This window comes from Podarcis filfolensis (assembly GCF_964270895.1).
Source record: "Podarcis filfolensis genome assembly, chromosome: 11".
NCBI lineage: Eukaryota > Metazoa > Chordata > Lepidosauria > Squamata > Lacertidae > Podarcis > Podarcis filfolensis.
The window spans coordinates 38,489,351-38,510,192 of NC_139613.1; the positions used below are offsets into that span (position 1 = coordinate 38,489,351).

At 41.4% G+C, this 20,842-nt stretch overlaps 2 protein-coding genes across 10 annotated transcripts in view; one reads left to right on the forward strand and one right to left on the reverse strand.

Moving 5' to 3' along the window:
- Positions 1–1,296: 1,296 nt before the first annotated feature.
- Positions 1,297–20,244, reverse strand: GIN1 (gypsy retrotransposon integrase 1). Of its 7 annotated transcripts, none has more exons than XR_014539798.1 (9): positions 20,215–20,230; positions 16,384–16,524; positions 15,259–15,452; positions 13,213–13,518; positions 12,779–12,964; positions 12,497–12,667; positions 11,568–11,856; positions 9,259–9,593; positions 1,297–1,391 (listed from the first exon to the last, which is right to left on the reverse strand). XR_014539798.1 is itself a non-coding variant. In XM_083576918.1 (8 exons), exons 2-8 carry the CDS (start codon positions 16,520–16,522, stop codon positions 9,310–9,312), a joined length of 1,569 nt encoding a protein of 522 aa, XP_083433044.1. In that variant the 5' UTR covers positions 16,523–16,524; positions 20,034–20,178; the 3' UTR covers positions 9,017–9,309. The 7 variants fall into 7 exon arrangements, 4 of the variants coding, with proteins under 4 accessions (XP_083433044.1, XP_083433045.1, XP_083433046.1 ...); XR_014539799.1 differs by having other exon boundaries at positions 1,303–1,471; positions 20,215–20,244; XR_014539800.1 differs by lacking the exon at positions 1,297–1,391 and adding an exon at positions 2,398–3,316.
- A 39-nt stretch (positions 20,245–20,283) lies between these two features.
- The window catches only part of PPIP5K2 (diphosphoinositol pentakisphosphate kinase 2), a 55,340-nt gene continuing 54,781 nt past the window's right edge, over positions 20,284–20,842 (forward strand). For 2 of the 3 annotated variants that reach the window (XM_083576549.1, XM_083576541.1), the window contains exon 1: positions 20,307–20,476. The gene's annotated coding sequence lies outside the window, so the exon portion shown is untranslated. Of the gene's footprint in view, positions 20,477–20,842 lie in introns of all 3 variants that reach the window. The other variant, XM_083576557.1, reaches the window with a different exon arrangement.

A 20,842-nucleotide genomic window follows, 5' to 3' on the forward strand; every position in this document is an offset into this window, starting at 1 on the left:
ATAAAGTACAGTCCTGGTTACCATAGCATATGAACACACAGTTTCCACACTTGGCATTTGTAAAGCCCTTTGGAGTGTTCCAAGATATTAAAAGTCTACAACCATTATAGCAACCTTCCGAATTAGGTCATAATTATGCCCATTTTATAGATGGGAGACTGAGGCTGGAGAGGAGTGCTTTGCCATGAGGCCTCCTGTCAAATTCATAGCAGATGGCACAACTTGAAGTTGCAGTGTAATCTGTGCTGAATTCAATTAGATGTGTGCATAGCGAAGCCCTTGGACTTGCATCTCCCATCAGCCCCTGACAGCATAGCCAATCAGGGATGAGGGAAGTTGCAGCCCCAGCAGCATCTGCTGTGGTAAGACGGCAGTCTCTGTCTCTTAACTGTCGTGCTATATTAGCTGTAATATTTTATCCCTAATGAAGATTTACTGCAATGCGTCTGACAGAACATGACAATGATAATTCAGATACATCGGCCAAGTTCCATTTGATGAATAAAAACATGGTCCCTACCCCCCCACCCCGCCGATGCCCATTTAGTAACATTAACATCTTCTGAGAAAAGGTGGCTATGTGCAGGAAACTCTACATGGTTCATTTGAGAGGGGCTGCTTCATCAGTGAGACATTTTCTTGGAGCAAGCAAAAGCAGGCATCGGTGACAAACTTCTCTAGCAATCACAGTATAAACAGGTTTAAGAAAACCGGTTTTTAAAAAAATTGGCGTCCTGTTGATAATTAAATTCATTGAAACAAAAAATAATACATAACTTATAAATAAATTATTATTATTCATTCATTCATTGCCCGCCCATCTGGCTGGGTTTCCCCAGCCACTCTAGGCGGCTCCCAACAGAATAATAATAATAATGCAATAAAACATCAAACATTAAAAACTTCCCTAAACAGGGCTGCCTTCAGATGTCTTCTAAAAGTCAGTTGTTTATTTCCTTGACATCTGATGGGAGGGCTTTCCACGGGGCGGGCGCCACTACCAAGAAGGCCCTCTGCCTGGTTCCCTGCAGCTTCACTTCTCGCAGTGAGGGAACTGCCAGAAGGACCTCGGAGCTGGACGCTCCTTCAGGTATACTGGGCCGAGGCCATTTAGGGCTTTAAAGGTCAGCACCAATACTTTGAATTGTGCTTGGTAACATTTCTAGCAGACAAGCATTCAAACGCAAAATCTATAACTTCGCATCTATAAATATTATAAATGGAACTTGTTAAATTAGCAAATATTAAAACATGCATGTTACTAACCCCCCCCCCCCAGGAAACAGTAATACAGTAATACAGTGTCGATCTTGTTGCATGCAAGCTTGGTGATATAAACGGACTGTCAAGGCTTCCCACATTTCCTTCTTGCTGCTCTTGGAAGGTTAGCACTGGAGAGGAGTGCAGAACATGGCAAATCTTTAGACCTTTTCCCTTTTTCTTCGGAAGAATAGAAGAACCATCCTAACAGCTACAGTTATTTTGGGGATGGAGGGGAAGAGAGAATCATAGAAAATAACTTCTCACCCACTTATACTGGAGAGTACAATACAATGCCAGCTTCTCTAGTGCCCCCCTCCACCTGGTCCTCAGCCTAAATTCTCTACATCAGAAGATTTATGCCAGAGTTGGGGAACATGTGGCTCTCCAGATGTTGCACCACAGTCCCCATCACCCGACCAGTGGCCATGCTGATGGGAGCTGCTGTCCAACAACATCTGAAGGGTCTCTGGTTCTCCATCCCTGATTTAAGCCTGATAATGAGAAGGGCTTTCGGTCTGTGCAGGTGCTTGCCAAATCCTGGGGACTGGGCTGATCCATAATGGGCTGTAATCTTTTTTTCAAGAAATGTGAAGTAAATATGACCAAAAAGCAGGATTAAAAATGCTTTAAATAAATAGTAGAATGCATGTTGTCACAAAACCGTACCTCTCTGTATTGCAACTCAAAAATGTATTATTGTATCCAGTTCAGAAACTTGATTAATGCACCAAATTTAAAATGATTACAGGGGAGTGCAACTGTTCCAAACAGCATCTCATTTCTCAGTGTCAAAAGCCATTTATTTCAGCGTGCCTAACTCGCATTGGATAGAATATGTAATAAAACTGTCATTTCCAAGATGGCAAAGCTAATCTCTCCCTCTCCTCCCACCCTCCAACTCTTAAAACTTGCAATCAGGATCACATTTTGTGACACAATTGATTTCGAGAAACCATTTCCTTAATTTTGCTATTGAGGCTGGTATTTAACTTGTGTTACTCAGAGAAGACCCATTGAAATTAATGAAAATGACTAAATCTGGACCACTAATTTCAACAGGTCTACTCTGCTGAGTAAAACTTAGTTGAATACTGCAATAAATTTTAATTTCTAAATTCATTTTAGCCTTAACATTAGTAAGCCAACTATTCTGTATATAAAAGCTGTATTCCAAGGAAAGTGGATATGAGATTGCAGCCTTACAGCAAAATCCAAACCCAAGAGCCACCAGATCTGAGTACGTTTGGAGTAGGTGAATGTGGCAGACCCAGGGTTATGCCAGAGTAACTCCCCCATCTCAATTCAGCCAGGGGCACAGCAACTCCCTCAATCAGGCTCCATTGATGGGACTTATGCTAGTGTTAAGTCCCCAAAAAGGGCATTCTGGGGCAAGGAGAAACAGCTGCTCCAAACCTCTTTCAACCCAGGTGACTTGACAACTTGGAACTTACTCTAGCAAAAATAGTGGTGTAAGTCAAACTAGACTTTGGAATAAGGGTAACTTGCAGCAGTTTCCTGGTATACATTCATTTAATAATCAGGAACTGTATCCATACGGGCTCACAGACTGAAAAATGTCCTTGCTGGTGACATTCTTGCTAGTTGATCAGCGCTGCCAACTATTAGCAATCTTTTATAGATTGCTATCAGAGAACCAGAAAGAACAACCACCAGTTCACTAATTTCTAGTAGCTGATCTGTGGACTTGTAACCTTCCAACCTATTTTATTTTATTCAAGTATTGCATTTCACATTGTTAAGAAATCCGCTGCGAAGCATCTTCTATGTGGTCGGTTAATACGGGCACAAATATTTTTTTTGAAATCTCTCCAAATATATAAAACTACATAAACCTAGCATTTATATTAGGGTTCATATTTTGGCCTTGCATATTTGTGCAGCAAATCACTTAGTGCTTCTGAACATGAGCTTGCTTAACGATCCCCCCTTCTGTCTTGGTTTTCTCCAGTGTCTCTTTACATCCATCACCACTGCCTGTTGGACTGCAGGGCAGATCCTTTTGACAGCTGCCCACTCTCCTGGTTGTGCAGAACTTCATCAGAAAAAAAATGATGTTAATTATCTCTGGGAATGGCGTAGAACTTACCATATTTTTCCACGTCTAAGACGAGGTACCGTATTTTTCCATCCATAAGATGCCCCCATGTATAAGATGCCCCCTATTTTGGGGGACTCTGATTTAAGAAAATGGGGGGGAGATGTATCCCTGTATAAGATGCCCCCCAATTTTTGACATTATTTTTTAGGAAAAAAACCTAGTCTTATACACGGAAAAATACAGTATTTTTCTTTTAAAAATATGTTTAAAACTGGGGGTCGTCTTATACACGGATAGTGCAGAGGGGGGAGAGGCGATTGGTTGCAGCCACGAGCAGGAGACTGCCTGTGGCTATTGGGCATTTGATTGGTGGCCGCAGCAAGGGCTGTTGTCGATTGGCTTCCCCTGCGGCAATTGGGCGGGTGATTGGCGGCTTTTGCGTCGCTTGCGATTTTAAGCATTGTTCAGTCGGGTGAGTGACTTTCGGCAATCTACCCCAGTAAAGCTCAACTGTGGGCAATTCCCCCCTGCCAAAAAAGCTCAACAACTGTTGGCAATCCCCCCAAAAAGCACAACAACTAGCTTAACAACTGTACAACTCTTGACAATTTCCCCCTATTTTCTTAATTCGGAGTCCCCAAAAACAAGGGGTGTCTTATACATGGGGGCATCTTATACACGGAAAAATACGGTAATCCCTCAATATGTCCTTCCACTCAGAGCTAACAAACTCTCACGCCTATGTTCTGTTCCAAAACATCGGCATATGGTGTTTCACACCTCACACTCCTTCCATGCGGTATCTTGTTGTGGGCGATTGGGGCACAGGATTGACTGAAATGTACGCATTTGCTTTCATGAACACACAAACATGCTCTTTCTCTGTGCATCCGGATTTGTTCGACCGAAGTGAGTGAGTGACACCTAGTGGTTAAGAATAAAAGTAGCCAAGTAGGTTTTTCTTTGTACCACTACCATATGCTCTGTATGCAGAAGATTGGGTTTCCCATTTCCCAGCACCTCCTGTGACAAGTCAAGTCTTCTGCCTGAACCACCCAAGAACTGCTGCCAGAAAGCATTGGGCCACATGAATCAAGGGACTGCTTCAGTATAAAGCAGCTTCATATCTTATATGGTGAATATCAAGCAAACTTGGCATGGGTCTCCCTCTGTTGTTCCCCAGTCCTCTGTTTCAGGGCTTGGGTGGGGGTTTAGGGTACCGTCCTCACCTTTTGGGGGGCAGCTGAGCAACTGCTGCATCCAGAGCCCCACTACTCATGCTAGTGGCGTAGCGGTGTTTGCATCAGCTCCAGGCTGCTACAGGAAACTGTGCCAGATCAGGCTCCTGCGCTGAACTTGCTAATAACCGGACTGGCTTAGGAACAAGTAGATCCTTGCCAGCTCACGTCTGCGCTCCCCCCGGCACACCCCATTTAAGAAGGGTTACACTGGGCATCGTCAGTGCAGGAGGGGGAAATATAATTGGAGTGCCCCGGAGGAAGACACAAGAGGCTAAAGGTTCCATTGCTTTCCATTCACATTCTCTCTTCCTCTCCATCTGGGACACTTGTGTTTTCCTCACCCTCTGTTGTCATGATCTGCTTGCTGCACCTTGACATGGTGGTGCAGAAAAGTGAAAAGGAGGGTGAGAGGGAAAAGGCTGCTGGTCAGCTGGTAAGCAGGTAAAAGAAGCTAGCTGGAAGAAAAGCAGCCAGGGACAGTAAGAAGAGCAGAAGGTGTGTGAGGCTACCTATGTATCTCTCCCTATGTAATCCTTTCGCTCAGTTTTCCCCCTCTGTCCAGAGAATGCAGTGAAACTGTGCAAAAGAAGACAGAGAAAGAGACACGCACAGATCATTATCCCCAAATTGCAGTCAGAAGGGACTGGGAGAAAGAAGCCTGGCAGTGCAGATCATGCTGAATACTGCAGACCACGGGTCACTATCTGACTGCTTTATTACAACAACGCCAAACTGTTGCTCAAAAGTATGATACTCTTACTGCAGACTGGACTGAATCTGAGAAAGTAGTTTACCAGAACCCTGCACTCTTATCCACTGTCGTTTCCCCTTCCCATTGGGGAAGAAAGCAATTTACTGCTGTGCCCCTATTGCAAACTAAAAGAGGGAGGCAGCACTGAGATCGGCTTCAATCACAATGTTATGCACTATTAATATTGGGGGTCAGAGGTGGGGCTGGTACTTGTTTGGACTTCTGTGACTCCTGGTCAAACATCCCCCATACATCTCGGGTTGCAACAATGGTCGACCTGCTTGAATTACCCCTCAGTCCACCTCCAAGGTGAATCCTGAATTCAGTTGAATGCAGAATGTAGGTGTGTCCTGACTGCGTGTACTTTTAAAAGTCAAGCTAAAATACACACATTTCCCCACATGAAGTGACAGCAGAGACTTCTGTCTTTTATATTATCAGAATTGAGCAAAACGCACATATTTAGGACAGACTGCAACATTTTGTGGCAGAGCCCCACATATTAGAGGTTTGTGAGGTCTTGCCTTTAGTCCAACCCATCTAGCTCTTTTTGCTGAAAAAACTAGATTGCTAGAAGTTTGTCCAGAACTCACGAGATACTGTTATATCTGTTATAATCAAAGTTTACTTTAAGGTAAATTATGCTTCCAGTAGAAACCATGTTAGCTGAAGAAAGGTTATGTTAGCTGTTCTGGCACAAGCTGCTCATCTCTCTAGAGCTGGTGAAATTACTAGCTGAGAAACAAGACTTCATTGGCTTGGCTACCTAGAAATTTTCAAGTTGCTTCGGGTGGGCTTAATTAGACCTGTCAGAATTTACATGTCAAAGCTACTGCAGAAACACTAAAGAACCCCCACTGACAGTATCAAGTGGTACAATCCAGAATAGGGAAAACTAGGCCATTATATGAATGTATGTCTTCCATTTCCTCCCCTGAAGTTATATAAAAACCCACCAGGTGGCACAAGTCAGACAGTAAACAACGTTTAGCTAGTGATAAAGCTTACAGAGGTCCTACAATAAAGAAACTGTATTTAAAGACGATTGTGGAGATTTTCATATTCCAATTAAGTTTTGACGGTGAAAACTTTCAGAAGTCACAGGGCTTGTGTTGTACTTTGAGGTTGAACTATTATTTTTTGACTTACTAGTCGCTTACCGGAAAAAAAACCATATAATAATAATAACAACAATGATCATCATCATCATCATCATCATCATCACACTTTAATAAAACAGTTACAGTAACCCTTAAGGGAGAGGGTTTTCTCTGTGGCAACCCCTAAATTGTGGCACACAGTCTCCACAGAGGTGTGCCTACTATATTCATTGTACAGCTTTTACCATGTGCTAAATATGCACCTCTTTAACCCGGTCTATGACAGTTAAGCATTTCATTTCGTGTGACCTACCCTCTTCTACTGAATGTTATGCTGCTCTGCTTCATTTGGAACAGATTTAATTGTTTCTGTGAGGGTTCTATAACTTCATATTATATTGCTGTAACCCGCCCCAGGATCTCATGGCGAATGACCTCATAAGACATATTATAAATAAATAAAATCCAGCAGAAAAACAACAAAAACTCCAGCAGCAAGAATGTACATCAGATAGGCCATTAAACAGCTTGCCCCACACTCTGTAAAATGTGTGGGAAAAGAGATACATTTTAACCTGGTGCAAAAAGGATGTTCAGGTGCTAGCTGGGCGTCACCATGGAGAACATTCTGCAGCTGGGAGCCACAACCCAAAAGGCCCTCTCCCTTGTTGATACACTCGGAAGGGGCTCTCAGAGAAGACCCTCAGATAAAGAACAAAGGGTCCAGATAGGTTAATACTAGGAGAGGCGCTAAGGCCCTAGTCATAAAAGGCTTTGCAAGGTAAACATTCAAAACAGTTAAGAATTGATTGACTTGTTGGCTTCAAGGTTCTCAAAATATTGGAAGAAGCTCATCAACAGCTTTGTGTGTTCCATGCAAAGCCCTTCTGTAGCTCCAGTGAACAAGACTGAGGTGGCAAACAGCAAGTCTTGTCAACAAGCCAGAGGTGATCTAAGAGAAAAGCCCCGTCGCAGCTGCAATGGACATAAGCCACACCACTTGGGTTGATGGAAGTTCATTTCCTAAACATGATCTCCTTGAAGACCTATCAGCATCTGCCTTACATCTAGTGCAGTGCTGTCAACTCTGTCAGCAGTTGTCCAAGTGGTCAGGCAGAAGTTTTTCCAGCTTCCTAAGACTCCTTATTTTTGGGAGTTCTAGGGCTTGAACCCGGGACCATCTACGTAGAAGCCTGTGTTCTGTGGCTAAGCCACAGTCTGTTCTAGTGTATTTGCATGAAAGGTGTACAGCGGGATGTTGTGATTTTATTTGATAAGACACAATGCTGCCGGCAATTGACCAGAATGGATACCACTTAAAACTTCCAACTAATCTATAGTAAGTTACATTGAAGCAAAGCTTCTTTATACTAATGGCGTACACAGCACGAACCACTGTAAACTGTGCAGTAACTGCACCATCCTACTAGGCTAGTTCATATATATTGCTAAACAACAGTTTAGTGTCATGTATGTCAGTTTGCATTTCTTAGTACAGAAAGTATTGATCTGATGTATAGAGATTTTTCCTATTCTAATTAATTCAAGAGGATTCTAGAAGCTTTTCTGTGTGAAAGAAACAAGCAGGAGGTTCGTGATGTTTGGGTTATTCCTTCAAAGAAGCTGAGTACAGCTGGCTTAAACTGGTTCTCTTATCTTTTTCTGTCAAGGTCATGCTAACTATAAAAGTAAGGCCAGAAGGAGCCTGGGTTTCACTTCTCTATCTCTTTTCCTTCTGGTGTAGTGTTCTGTATATAGTGTTAAGGTTTAGTCTTATTATACGTTATTGTAAATTTAAATTAAGTCTGCTGCAACTGAACTTCTTATGGACAGTGTCAATCCTGGATGTACTGTATTGGATTTGTGACCATTATGCTCATTTGCCTTCAGTAGCAGCAAAGCTCTGCTGGATGAAAGACACTTGTGTCTGGTCTATCTTTTGGGAATCCTCTCTCCCTTCTCTTCCTTTGGCATGGCCAGAAAGAGAAGATTTTTAAAGGGAAGTAGTTACATAGGTTATGTGGTTCAGTATGTTGAAAACTGCTTGAAGTTGACTTGTTTCCCTTAACCATAGTTAACATTTAACAAGTTACAGATAGGTAGCCGTGTTGGTCTGCCATAGTCAAAACAAAACAAAAATTTCCTTCCAGTAGCACCTTAAAGACCAACTAAGTTAGTTCTTGGTATGAGCTTTCGTGTGCATGCACACTTCTTCAGATACACTGAAACAGAAGTTGCCAGATCCTTCTATATAGTGAGAAGGTGGGGAGGGGTATTACTCAGAAGGGTGGTGGGAATGGGTGGTTGGCAGATAGCTGTGATGAGCCTGTTGACGACTCTTAACGACTGCAATAGGTCTTACAGGAAAAAGCAAGGGGTGAGAAGGTGAAAAATGGCTCATCACAGCTATCTGCCAACCACCCATTCCCACCACCCTTCTGAGTAATACCCCTCCCCACCTTCTCACTATATAGAAGGATCTGGCAACTTCTGTTTCAGTGTATCTGAAGAAGTGTGCATGCACACGAAAGCTCATACCAAGAACTAACTTAGTTGGTCTTTAAGGTGCTACTGGAAGGAAAAAAAAATTTTTGTTTTAACATTTAACCAGTTTGATATAAAATGAGAAACCATGGTTGGCTGAAAAACAGCTGAAAGTTTCCAGTCTCCTCCTCTATGGCTGCACCAGAGCAGGAAAGGGGACTGCACAAGCACAAGGCTTGCTGCTATTTGGGCATGTGGTGCTAAGCTATGGTTTCATACAACATACGAACAGACCATTTAGCAGTAGCTGAAGCAGTGGTCAATTCTGGACAAAGGAAGCAAAGGTTAGTATTTACACACCTTTGACAAGCTCCGTACCACTTATTCCAATGGAGTCTTACTGCATTTGATTCAAGTAGCCTCTGTCTTATTCTGAAGAGTCCAGTAAGCTGCACACCACTGTTTTGGATTCTTCGGCACTGAGTCAGTGGAGTCTGAGTCTATCAATTCTGTCTCTGCGCTACTGTTACATTCTGAGAAGACATGGTCCTTCCCCGACAGGCCATCATCAGCAACGGGAACAGGTGGACCTTTTCCAGAAAAGACATCTTTGGAGCTCTGTCCTGCGGACGTGTCGGATGAACCGACATAATCATGATCAACCATGACGGCACTCTGCCAAATGTAGCTGCTATCTGCAAGAGGAAAATACGTTTTGATTAGAAGCCAAGTTTCATTTAGGCTAAGGTTACCAGGCGTCCCCGTTTCCTGGGGACAGTCCCCGGATTTACAAATCAGTCCCCGTACAAAATCCATTGAAGTTGAAAAAAATCTGCTAACCTTTTAGTCGGACAAGGCCATTAAATGGTCGGGGAGGGGGAATGCAAGCCCATTGCATCACGCACGTCTGAATCCAGGGACAGGAGCAGCAATACAAAGGTAGCAGCATGTCACCCTCATATCTGTACCCCATTTTATGGGGCACAGTTCTTGAGACGTTCTCTTTAGGAGCCGAGATAGACTACAACAATGGATATGCAGGTGCTTCTTAGAGTGCCCCAACCAATAAAGGAAGGGGCTGAAATTGGCCTCCATATTGTGACAGACCAAAGGATTTATTTTATTTTATTTTATTAAAGCATTCTCTTCTTCCTCTTTTTCTGTCACGATACATCAAGATATTTACACATTGGTAAATAGGGATATTTGGAGGTAATATAAATTTTACAGTTAAGGCATCTTATGTAAAAGCCTTAAATAAATTTTCTAGTAAGATGCATGCTTGCTAAACTGGTCAAGAAGCAGTTAACCAATCTACCCTGTATCAACTCCTCCAGCAGCACCACAAAAAATAAAACACCACACACAAAACAAAAGCCTAGTCATTTTTTTGTCTTGCAATTTGGATCTTTGGACTGTGCAGCTTGCAGCTGTTGGCTCCTTTCTAAATATCATGCTTGGTGACTCAGTGTCGGTTTAAAGGAAATCAAATTGCTGAGCCCATCACAAATAGACTGGAGATGGAAATTAAATATTTCAATTACCTCTTCTGAACTAGGACAGAAAGCCAGAATGCTGACTGACGTCATGAAGACGTTCATTCTCTGCACAAGTAAACAAGATATTTTTGGGAAATGGGTTCAGTACAGGTGCTTTAAACAACATTCAGGGGATTCAACAATTCAATATTTTCACGGGCTAGGTAAAGCAGAACAGTCTAAGTTAATTGGGGGGGAGAGAGAGAGAGAAGACAGGGAGTGCTCTTGACATCTCATTTTGCATTTCAGCAATTCCTTCAATGATTACAGAAGACACAAACATATTCACCAAAATTTAATAATAAATGCTGCCATCCTTCCGTAACCCACTACACACAAACTGCAGCAGAAACATGTACTTCTACAACCTTATCCTGCTTGGAATTTCAGTTCTCTTCTTAGACATATCACTATCTGGACTATATGCCCAGAACAGTTCTCACAATTACTGTAATTAGCAGTGGTGCATTTCCAAGGCTTCCTTAAGCCTCAGCATCCTGTCCATAATTATTATAGTGCGTGTGTTTCAACAGGCAAAAGGCCAACATAACTCTGTATAGCTGGAGAAAATGCACATACAAAAAACAAGTTTCGCAGGGCTGGAAAGCCTTAGGCATGTTTTACAGGGCAAGAAAGCTTCCCCATAAATCTCCATATGTAAAAGAAGAAATGGGAACTATAATAAGATCAAATTGCTTTTAATTGTGGCGGTTTTTTGAGATTCTTCACTTATTATTGCTCTTATTGGGAAAAGTAAGCGCCAATGGCATAGTTCAGCATCAACTATGGTTTAAACTTAGATGTTAACTATGGTTTAATGCATGCTAGCACACACTAGTCAAAAATCCCAGCTTCTCTCTTCCCCACTCTGTACCAGGAGCAGCAACCTGCTATGGCTGGCTTGTCATTACATGTAAGTCTGGGCTCAAGGTTTCCTTCCCCTAAACCTTGGCTCCTATTTGTAATTTGGAAGTGAAAACCACAAGTTGGGTTCACACATAACAGGAATAGGCTTGTGGTTTGTTGCTCTTGGCACAGAAAGGGACTTTTGATCAGTGTGACCAGTTTATTTGCTTTACCTATGGTTTAATGACAACCAGATAATTGAGTATTACTAGACATAACTTTCACCTTGTTCCTGGGATCCTCTTATATATGGCTTAAGATGAGATATTTTGATGGGCCTTTTCAGCCTTGAGCCAGAAGCATCTCTTAATATTGCACAGCCGTTATCAGTAACATAGTCTATAATACAGGGGCCAACCCATTCGGACTGGAAGCGACCATCTTTCCACCAATTCTTCTTTTGTCTGAGAACTTCATGTCCAACTTTAAGGAGAAATTGATTAACTTGCTTTGGTTTCTTCCTGACTTGGCTCATGTTCCCACTCTGCTGTTCCACAGGCATTTTCTTCATATTCTAAGTAGAAAATGAACCTATTAGTTAGAACTTTTGCTTTAAGGATGTACAATTCAGAGACAGATGTGTGAGTTTTCTCAAATGCATCTGATCTGTGCAAGCCAGACTGAGTCTGCAAGATGTGTGGAAATCAGAAAATGAGCATATGGTTTTCCGTTTGCTCCAGTGTATACACATATCCATATAAACTCATAATGAAGTTTTCTATTAGCCTACCTTATTAGTTTTGTGAAACTGTAGGCTATAAATGTCCGAAAGGTATGGCTGATATTTATTGCTTTTCTAAATGATATCTGGGTCTTGCTTTATTTCTTATATCTAATAAGTTCCTGTCTGTAATTGTCTTTCATAAGAAGGGAATTCAGGGTGATGTCAGACAGCTTCACTCCCTAAACCATAGAGGAATAAGCCTTAACTTAAGCTGTACAGTTTGAAGATTTGAATGAGCCTTATTCAGACACATTTGTGCATGATTTAGGGGAGTATTTTTAACCTTTATTCCTAGCTCAAACAGCTGGGAATGATAGACATTTGTTAAATGTGCTGAATTAAAATCATTCACACATTTTCTTTCTCTGAAATACTGTATTCACTGAACATTGAATATTTTTTTCCTGAGAAAGGGAGGGGGTAGATTTACCTGGCAACTTGAAATTGTCCTTTCCTGTACTGCTTTCTCTGCTTGTCTAATAGCAGCTAAGATTCTCATAAACATGCAGTCACTCTCCCCTTCTTGAATCACACTTAATGTTGAAGGTATATAAGGATTTCGTTTAAACATTTGGAAATAGGGCGTGTTGTTGCTAGTTTCCTGTTTTAAAAAAAAGGAAGAAAAAAGAAATGTGGTTATATTTGACACTGTGCTACTAAAGAACATTCAGCTCCAGTTGACACAAAAGGTACAAATGTTCTCCATACATACTGAATCAATCAAGTTGAACGCATATGAAATAGCTTGCAAATGGTCATCCCAGTCTTTGGTGTGCTCCGTGCAGTATTTGAGAAGGAAAGATCTGATTGTCTTGACAGCTTCGGTTTCATGATCAGCTTGAGGGTACGGCATTATTAATTCCTTCGTCCCAAAGTGTTCAAACAGCTCCCTGTTGATCTTTAAGAATAAGACAAATCATTTTAAACCTCCACATTGTTTTTATTTCACTTGGTAACTGAAAACCGTGCTTTGAAATAGTGGCACAGTTACACTATAAAGGTACTGAAATGTTTATGCTTAATTTCTCTTTGAGATACAAAATTGCAATTTGTTCAGATTTAGACATTTAACATACATGTACCAAATAATAAGCTCGACCGGAAGTTATCAAGCACACTTCCCACAGCAAAGTTTGCTCCTCTTACCTGATGAACAAACTCTTCTTCCTGATCTATAGTTATTTTCTGAGGTGGTCCATAACAGAATGATGCACTGACAACTGCCTTAGCCACTTCAGCTGCTGAAAGGTCATGCAGGGGCAAAACCACAACCCACTTAGTGAAGACATCTGTTAGGAGGATGACATACACATTGTTCCGGCTGGTGGCATCAAAAGGTCCCATTAGCTCTAGAGTAACTACAGTCCATGGGTCTTCTGCCTTAATAGAATGGAATTTAGATGCTACAGCAGCTGTATTCTTTGCTACCTGGCAATGCTCGCAAGCATACACCTGGGAGAAAAGTAATGAAAATGGGTGTTAATAGTCCATCCATTTGCATTAATAATGTTTTTGTAATAAGTTATTCGAGTATCTCCTATTATTCTAACAATAGGTTTAAGACAGAATAACCATGCTACATTGCCTTGGGTTGAAACTATCACAAAACATGTTTTGATACTTATAACTACAAACACCATAACAGATCCCCATCTACTCAGATACAAAAATAACGCAGGAAAACTCAACTTGCAATTTATTTTGGTGCATTGTTCTATTCACACTGCCAGTTTTGTAGTCTGGGGGCACTCCTGGATCAATCTGTTGTGAGAAGCCTAGGTGACTTCAGTGGCTACTAATACTTTTACTTGTTTCAGCTGACTAAACAGCTATGGTAGTTTCTGGACCAGTATAGCATGATCAGTGTCGTAAAGCACTGAGAATCTCCACATATGATCACTGCAATATGCTCTGTGTGAGGCTGTCCCTGAAGCTGGTCCAGAACCTGCAGCTAGTGCAAAACTCAGCAGCTCAACTGCTCACTGGTACAAAGCATCATCATCAGATTACGCTGCTGCTGAAAGAATTGCACTGGCTGCCAATCAGCTAAGTTCAAGATTCTGATCCCTATAAAGCATGGGATTAGAATACCCAAAGATCATCTCGCCTCTTATCACTGTACTCTATAGGATGCAGCCTCCTGCAGAGCCTTTCTCATCATGAAGTCCATTCTGTATAATGTTGGAATTGGGCCTTTAGAGTGGCAGCACTTACCCTTCGGAACTCACTCCCACAGTCCCTATTATCTTTTTGGTGTCCACTGAAGGCCTTCCTTTTCCAAGCAGCTTTTCATAAGTGGAGATTTTTATCCCAGTCTGGAAATGTTTCAGACTTGGATTCAGTTTTAAATATGTGCTTACTATTAAATCACTTCAAGCTTCTTTATGGGAAGCGATTTGTATATGAAACAAATGACAGGGTGCCACATGCTACCAACTTACTTCAGTGTTTGGTGTCGCAGCCAATAGGTATTACATTAATACACATTTAACAGCATTGGCAATATTATCTCAGAATGCAACACAAGCATCTGTTGATTAGGTAATAGTCCAAGGGTGGAACTTTCTATTGCTGTTTATATTCTGCTGTCTTATGAAGATTTAGAATAAGTAAAGCCACACAAAATAAATTAAGAATACCCCAGAACCACACATTCTAACCTTTTCTTGCAAATGCACTTTTAGGATCCGGTCTTTCTCTGCATCTTGAACCACCAGTTTTAAGTAGAACAAACTGAGGAAAATGTCCAGTCAAAGGCAATTATGGGGTTGTGGCGCTCATCTTGCTTTCAGGACAAGGGAGCCAGCGTTTGCCCACAGACAGCTTTCCGGGTCATGTGGCCAGCATGACTAAACCACTTCTGCTGCAATGGAACACCATGATGGAAGCCAGAGCGCACGGAAACACCCTTTACCTTCCCGCCACAGCGGTACCTATTTATCTACTTGCACTGGTGTGCTTTCGAACTGCTAGGTTGGCAGGAACTGTGACAGAGCAACGGGAGCTCACCCTGTCATGGGGATTCAAACCACTGACCTTCTAATCAACAAGCCCAAGAGGCTCAGTGGTTTAAACCACAGCGCCACCCGTATCCCATGAGTGCCATATCATGCAAAGAGGACTTTAAAGAATGATCAAGAGTTCATTCACATGCGCGCGCACACAAACACATAAACACAGTGTGACCCATACCCACTGTTTTACATCGCTGGTTACTGATGTCCAATAATATTGGGATTCCACCAGGGTCAGTGTCCTTGATATGCCATGATGTGCACCTGCATGATTTTCATGGCACTTTTCTAACACTTTCCTTTTCTCTTCATCAGAAAGAATCACCAGGCGCATTTGCCTCTTGTCTTTTCCCACATAGAACAGATTGTTATCTAAAAGAAAGCATTCAAATAAATTGTGTAATTTCATACCATTTATTGTATATTGGTTCAAATTTTATTCATAACTACTTCTTAGCACACCTGCTCAAAACAGACAGTTCTATTCTGAAAGAGAGACATAATGTTGGTGGTAATGTGGCCAGCAAGATTATTTTTGAGGGATTTTGCATGGGCAAAATTTTAGAAAATATCAGCTTTTGTTTGCCGAGAATACAAATGTAAAGTTAGCATGACAGGGAATTGTATTTCAAAATAGGCAGACACAAGCTAACATTTATTTTATTTGCTAAATTTATATCTCCCACTTTCAACCCTATTGTGTTCCCAGGGCAGCTTAAAAGAAGAATAAAGTACTATCCCATTAATAAAATAAAGACAAAATAGATGAAGCAATGGCAAATGGAACTGCATCAAATCCAGCACCAGAAATTGAAAAGGAACACAGCAGAAATAAAAATTGTCCTTGTTAACTTAAAAAATTCAAATGGCTAAGGAAATAAAAAGGCTGTTGCTGAAGTGTCAGCAAAGCAGGCACCAAGCACGTTTCCCTGGAGATTTCCAAGATCTTGCCAAAATGGAACACCTTCCATTCCTCAGAAGACATGGGTGGTAAACCTGCGGCCCTCCAGATTTTTTCTTGGTAACACCAGACTCACCACCCAAAATTTTAAATTATACATGAAGAATGGCATAAACATACATAAATATGTAATATTCCTGATTTATATGCTCCTGTGTACAGTATTTAATTTCTTAGAAGAAAATCATGTTCATTATGTTCTTTTTATGTATGATGATGCAAATCCCACTTTACATTTGATAAGCAACAACCCAGCCCAATATTGTTTGGTCTCAGCCTTCACGGATATAAAGGCATGGCACAAAGCACACTGAACTCCCAAGACCATTATATTATATTTACCTCTGAAAACAAACTTTTTAGCTGCTCTTCTTATTCCGCTTCTTTCACTTGCTAATGTTGTGGGATGATATCCACCTGTTTGTTTGTAGTAAGAGATCTGTTTCAGATGGAGTCCACCATTTTTGCCATTACGGACCATTGCTGTTTAAAGTGAAACAAATACAAAAAGTGACTTGCCTGCTCATCTTTGGGGTTTTTTAAAAAGCTTCTGGCAACTAGAAAGTGAGGAGGGGATTGGGGGTTGAGTGAATAGTTAATTTTATTGTTCTTGGTTACGTTCCCCACTAATTAAGGTTTCTCTGCTTGCAAACCCTTCAACTTCCTGTATACAAATTAACAGGATAGATATTAATAGAATAGATCTTACTCCAATAATTGTAAAGAACCTTTGACAATTAATAACCTAAGGAGGGGGTTCATGACTAAAATGAAGTAAATACATATAATGCAAACTACAACTATGTTATGTGGCCTAGAATCAATATCAGTGGCTAAGAAGCAGATTTTAAATAGACTCAATTTCCTGTACCTGCCCCATTTCTGAAACCTCTTTGGGATTTATTTGAAAGGTGATAATTGGTTAATTTTAATTCTGCTTTTCTCTTATTTTCTGTTTCACACGTACTATTTTCACAGTAATAGCACTTCACACACTATTTGAAATATCCATACTATACGCATCACATTTTACATGTAACATATTAAATCTCATTTTATAATCTAGTTTGTTAATTTATGTTTTAGCTCTTAGCATAACATAGTTTTTAAAAGACAGCAATGAGGGAGCAGCTGCAGCACTATTAAGAAATAATGGGAGAGAACTTATATGAGCTAAAATGGAGCCTATTTCAATTGGACAGGAAAAGAAAACACTAAATTCAGCAACAGCTGCTTTATATGGGAAAGCAAATATAATCAAAGCAATCCACCAATAGCACTTTACATACTGTAACTGCAGCCTTCAACCTACCCTCCCAAATGGCAGACTTTCAAACTACCCTGTGCATATATATTCCAAAGTTCAATCAGCTGAATTCAAAGGCTTATTGTATGAGTGGAATTGCAGCTTAAGGCTGCAAACTGGTGTATCTAAAACTCAGGGACAAATCAGACAGGATGGTGGATATCTGTAACTGAGTAGCGTGTCTTTTAATAGTGGGAGGAAGATACTATTACTTTTGCTTTGGACACACTGCTACATACATCAGAAACCTACTTCACCATGTTCTGGATATAAGGTATTCTGAAATACAAATTACTAGTGTGAAAAGATTAACTTCTCTCTGAGGTGTGGCTCTATACTGCCAGGATCAGGCGGCTATCAGTCTGGTAGAGATGTCCAAGCACGGTCAATGGTCGGAGACAATGGGAGCTGAAGTTTATTAAGATCTTGAAGGTCACAGGTCCCCCATCCCTGGTCTAAGTAATGAGGTGTCTTTGTAAAGTAGCTGGGACAGGGAAATAGGGATGAAGATTGAACTTTTTCAGGAAAATAATGCTTTACTGATGAAGTAAAATAAGAGGAATTTTGCAAAGATGGGAGGAAGAGTTAGAGAACCATGGTTAGACAAAGAGTGAACCAAGAGCAGCTGCCTGGTAATGGGGGGGAGTGGTAGAAGCTGTGACATTCAGAGAGCTAAGAAAGAGAGGAATGAAGGAAGACCAGGTTATTGAAATCTTAAACCTATCAGGGGGGTTTTCTAGTTTATCTGAAATCTGACACCCAAACCAGGGTTTCCAGGAGCAGACTGAGCAACAGCTGCTTGCCAGACCACCTCCCACAAATGCACAAAAATACAAAGCTGCAATCTTCAAGGCAGAGAGAAAGTGATATGTGGCCAACAGAATTGTCACAAACAAGCTGTGAAAAAAATAGGGAATTCCATGTTAGGAATTACTAGGAAAAGGGTTTTAAAAAACCTGCCAGTTTTGTACTGCCTTTACACTAATGTAAAGTGTGCAGAAAAGGATACTGTAGTGCTGTGAAAGGTGCAGAAAGAAAGAAAGAAAGGCAGCAGAAATTATCAAGGGGCTGGAAGAACTTCCCTATGAAGAAAGGTTGCATTTGGAGCTTTTTAGTTTAGGGGAAAAGCTGAAAAATTATGCATGGTGTGGAAATACAGATGTTTTTCTCCCTCTCTCATCATATTAGAACCTGGGATCAATCAATGAAAGTGAATGACAGAAGATTCAATAAAAAGTACTTATTCACGCAACACATTGATAAAACTATTCTCTACCACAAGATGTGGTGATGACCTCCAATTTACACTGCTTTAAAAGGGGATTAGGCTTATTCTCCATGAATTGTCTATTAATAGCTACAAGCTGCGATGGCTATGTACTATTTGTAGGCTCAGAGGTAGCATGAGACTGAATATTGGTCAATGGTGAATAAAAGCAGAAAAATATTATTGTGCTTATGTCCTGCTTGAAGGCTTCCTATAAGCATGTTGTTGGCTGCTGTGGGAAGCAGAATACTGGATGAGGTGCACCTTTGGTCTGATTCAACAAGGTTCGTCATGTTCTCAAGCGTGCATGTAATTTCAACTCAAGTGTGCTGTGATTTATACATACACACACCCCAATATTTCAATTCAACTAAATTTGCCTGTCAGAGGCTTTGCAATACTGATAGAACACATCAAAATATGGTAATACAGTGGTACCTCAGGTTAAGTACTTAATTCGTTCCGGAGGTCCGTTCTTAACCTGAAACTGTTCTTAACTTGAAGCACCACTTTAGATAATGGGGCTTCCTGCTGCTGCCGTGCCACTGAAGCACAATTTCTGATCTCATCCTGAAGCAAAGTTCTTAACCTGAAGCACTATTTCTCGGTTAGCGGAGTCTGTAACCTGAAGGGTATGTAACCCGAGGTACCACTGTATGGTGTTGGGTTTTTGTTTTTGTTTTTAAGAAAACACGCTAAATGGTTGGCCCATAGGGCTATCATCTGAAAGCACAAGATACAGCCACTCAGTCGAAATTCATTGCCTGGATTGCAGGTGTAATTTTAGAGGATGGTAAGGGAAAGTCCCAAGAGGTAAACGGAAAGGGAGATGGGTTTTTTTTCTTTTTCTGATAAAAAAGGCAGACAAAAAATCCTGAAGTATGATTATGTGGGGAAAGGGGCACAGCAATGGGAAGAAAATATTTCCAGCATCAAAAATATTTCCAATTCCAACCTTTGCCCCCAATTCCCGTTAAAATAACTTAGTTTGTCCATCAGCACTATGGACGAAACTATATTACAGTCCATTTCTCCACCCTGCTACAGCAGGGAAATCCTAAAAACTCAAAATCGACCATGGTGAAAGCAAAATATATTTTTCCATATATTTTCCAACTCCTATCCTAGTTTGCTCTGAGCAGGCTGCAACACGATGCAACCGAATTATTATTAAAAGAAAAGAAGAAGAAGAAACAATCCAGGCTGCTATCCTCCCAGATGAGCAGCTATCCCTTTCACTACCCGAATTACAGAGTGTCAGGGCGTTAAGGGGAAAAATACAACCACCAGCAGCAACCAGGAAATCCGGTCCGCGGATAAAAGAAACTGTCAAGGCAGAAGCATTCTGGCCTCTTCCTGCTATTCCTTCGCCAGGGTCCCCTTCTCAGCGCATGCGCAGAGCACCTCTCACGACCTCACCAGTATGCTATCGCCACTGTTCGTTGGGAACCAACGCCTCCCCGTCACCACCGCCGCCGCCGCGCCCCCCTTTTCCCCCCCCCCCAGTGAAATTGTTCCCGGCCAACGGGAGGACTAGAGCTTCTCTCAAATTATTCTTCCCTTTCGCGGCGCAAAAGGAGGCACCGGATCACTTGGAGACTTATGTGGCGCTCACGGAAGTGACGACAGAGGAAGGGAGAAAAGCGTGCGGGCACCATAGAGATAGGAAAAGAAGAGTACTACATCCGCCTAACTTACTGTGCTACTAGGAATGTCTACTTTATGTTGATGAGAAAGAGGTGGAGAAGCAGCGCGTTGGTATGAAAACGTAGAAGCGAGCCGTCTGCGTCGAGCTGAGCGCTGGGCGGGTTCTGGAGGCGATGTGGGAACTTTAACTAGAAATAAGATTCCTGCAACCTGAGGTGTGTTTTGTATGGAGTTGTTGTTGTTAATAATAATAATAATAATAATAATAATATCATTATTATTATTACTTTTCTAGAAATTCAGAATAGCTCCACAACGGACAGTGACGGAGGGTGGGGGGAAGCAAGAGAACAAGTCCACTGCAGCCTTTCAACGAGCTGCTTAGGAGCCCTGGTATACAAAATATGTTGGCAACAATATATACTTCGAAGGACTCATTAACACTTAGCTGCATTTCAGAGTTGTTACGAAGCGCCCTCTCTCAAGCACCCCTCTCCCATCAATGCTAGACCAACCCTAGGGAACGTTGCAGGTTGTTGCAAACTCATCAGTCATATGGACAACGGAGCACCCTTACAAGG

Coding starts and splice junctions, on each gene's coding strand:
- GIN1 (XM_083576918.1), bottom strand. CDS start 16,522: ATGGTCCGTAATGGCAAAAATGGTGGACTCCATCTGAAACAGATCTCT. Junction 13,519..15,258: donor CCAGCGATGTAAAACAGTGG/GTATGGGTCACA, acceptor CTTTTCTCCCAG/GTGTATGCTTGCGAGCATTG. Junction 11,857..12,496: donor GGACAATTTCAAGTTGCCAG/GTAAATCTACCC, acceptor TTTTCTACTTAG/AATATGAAGAAAATGCCTGT.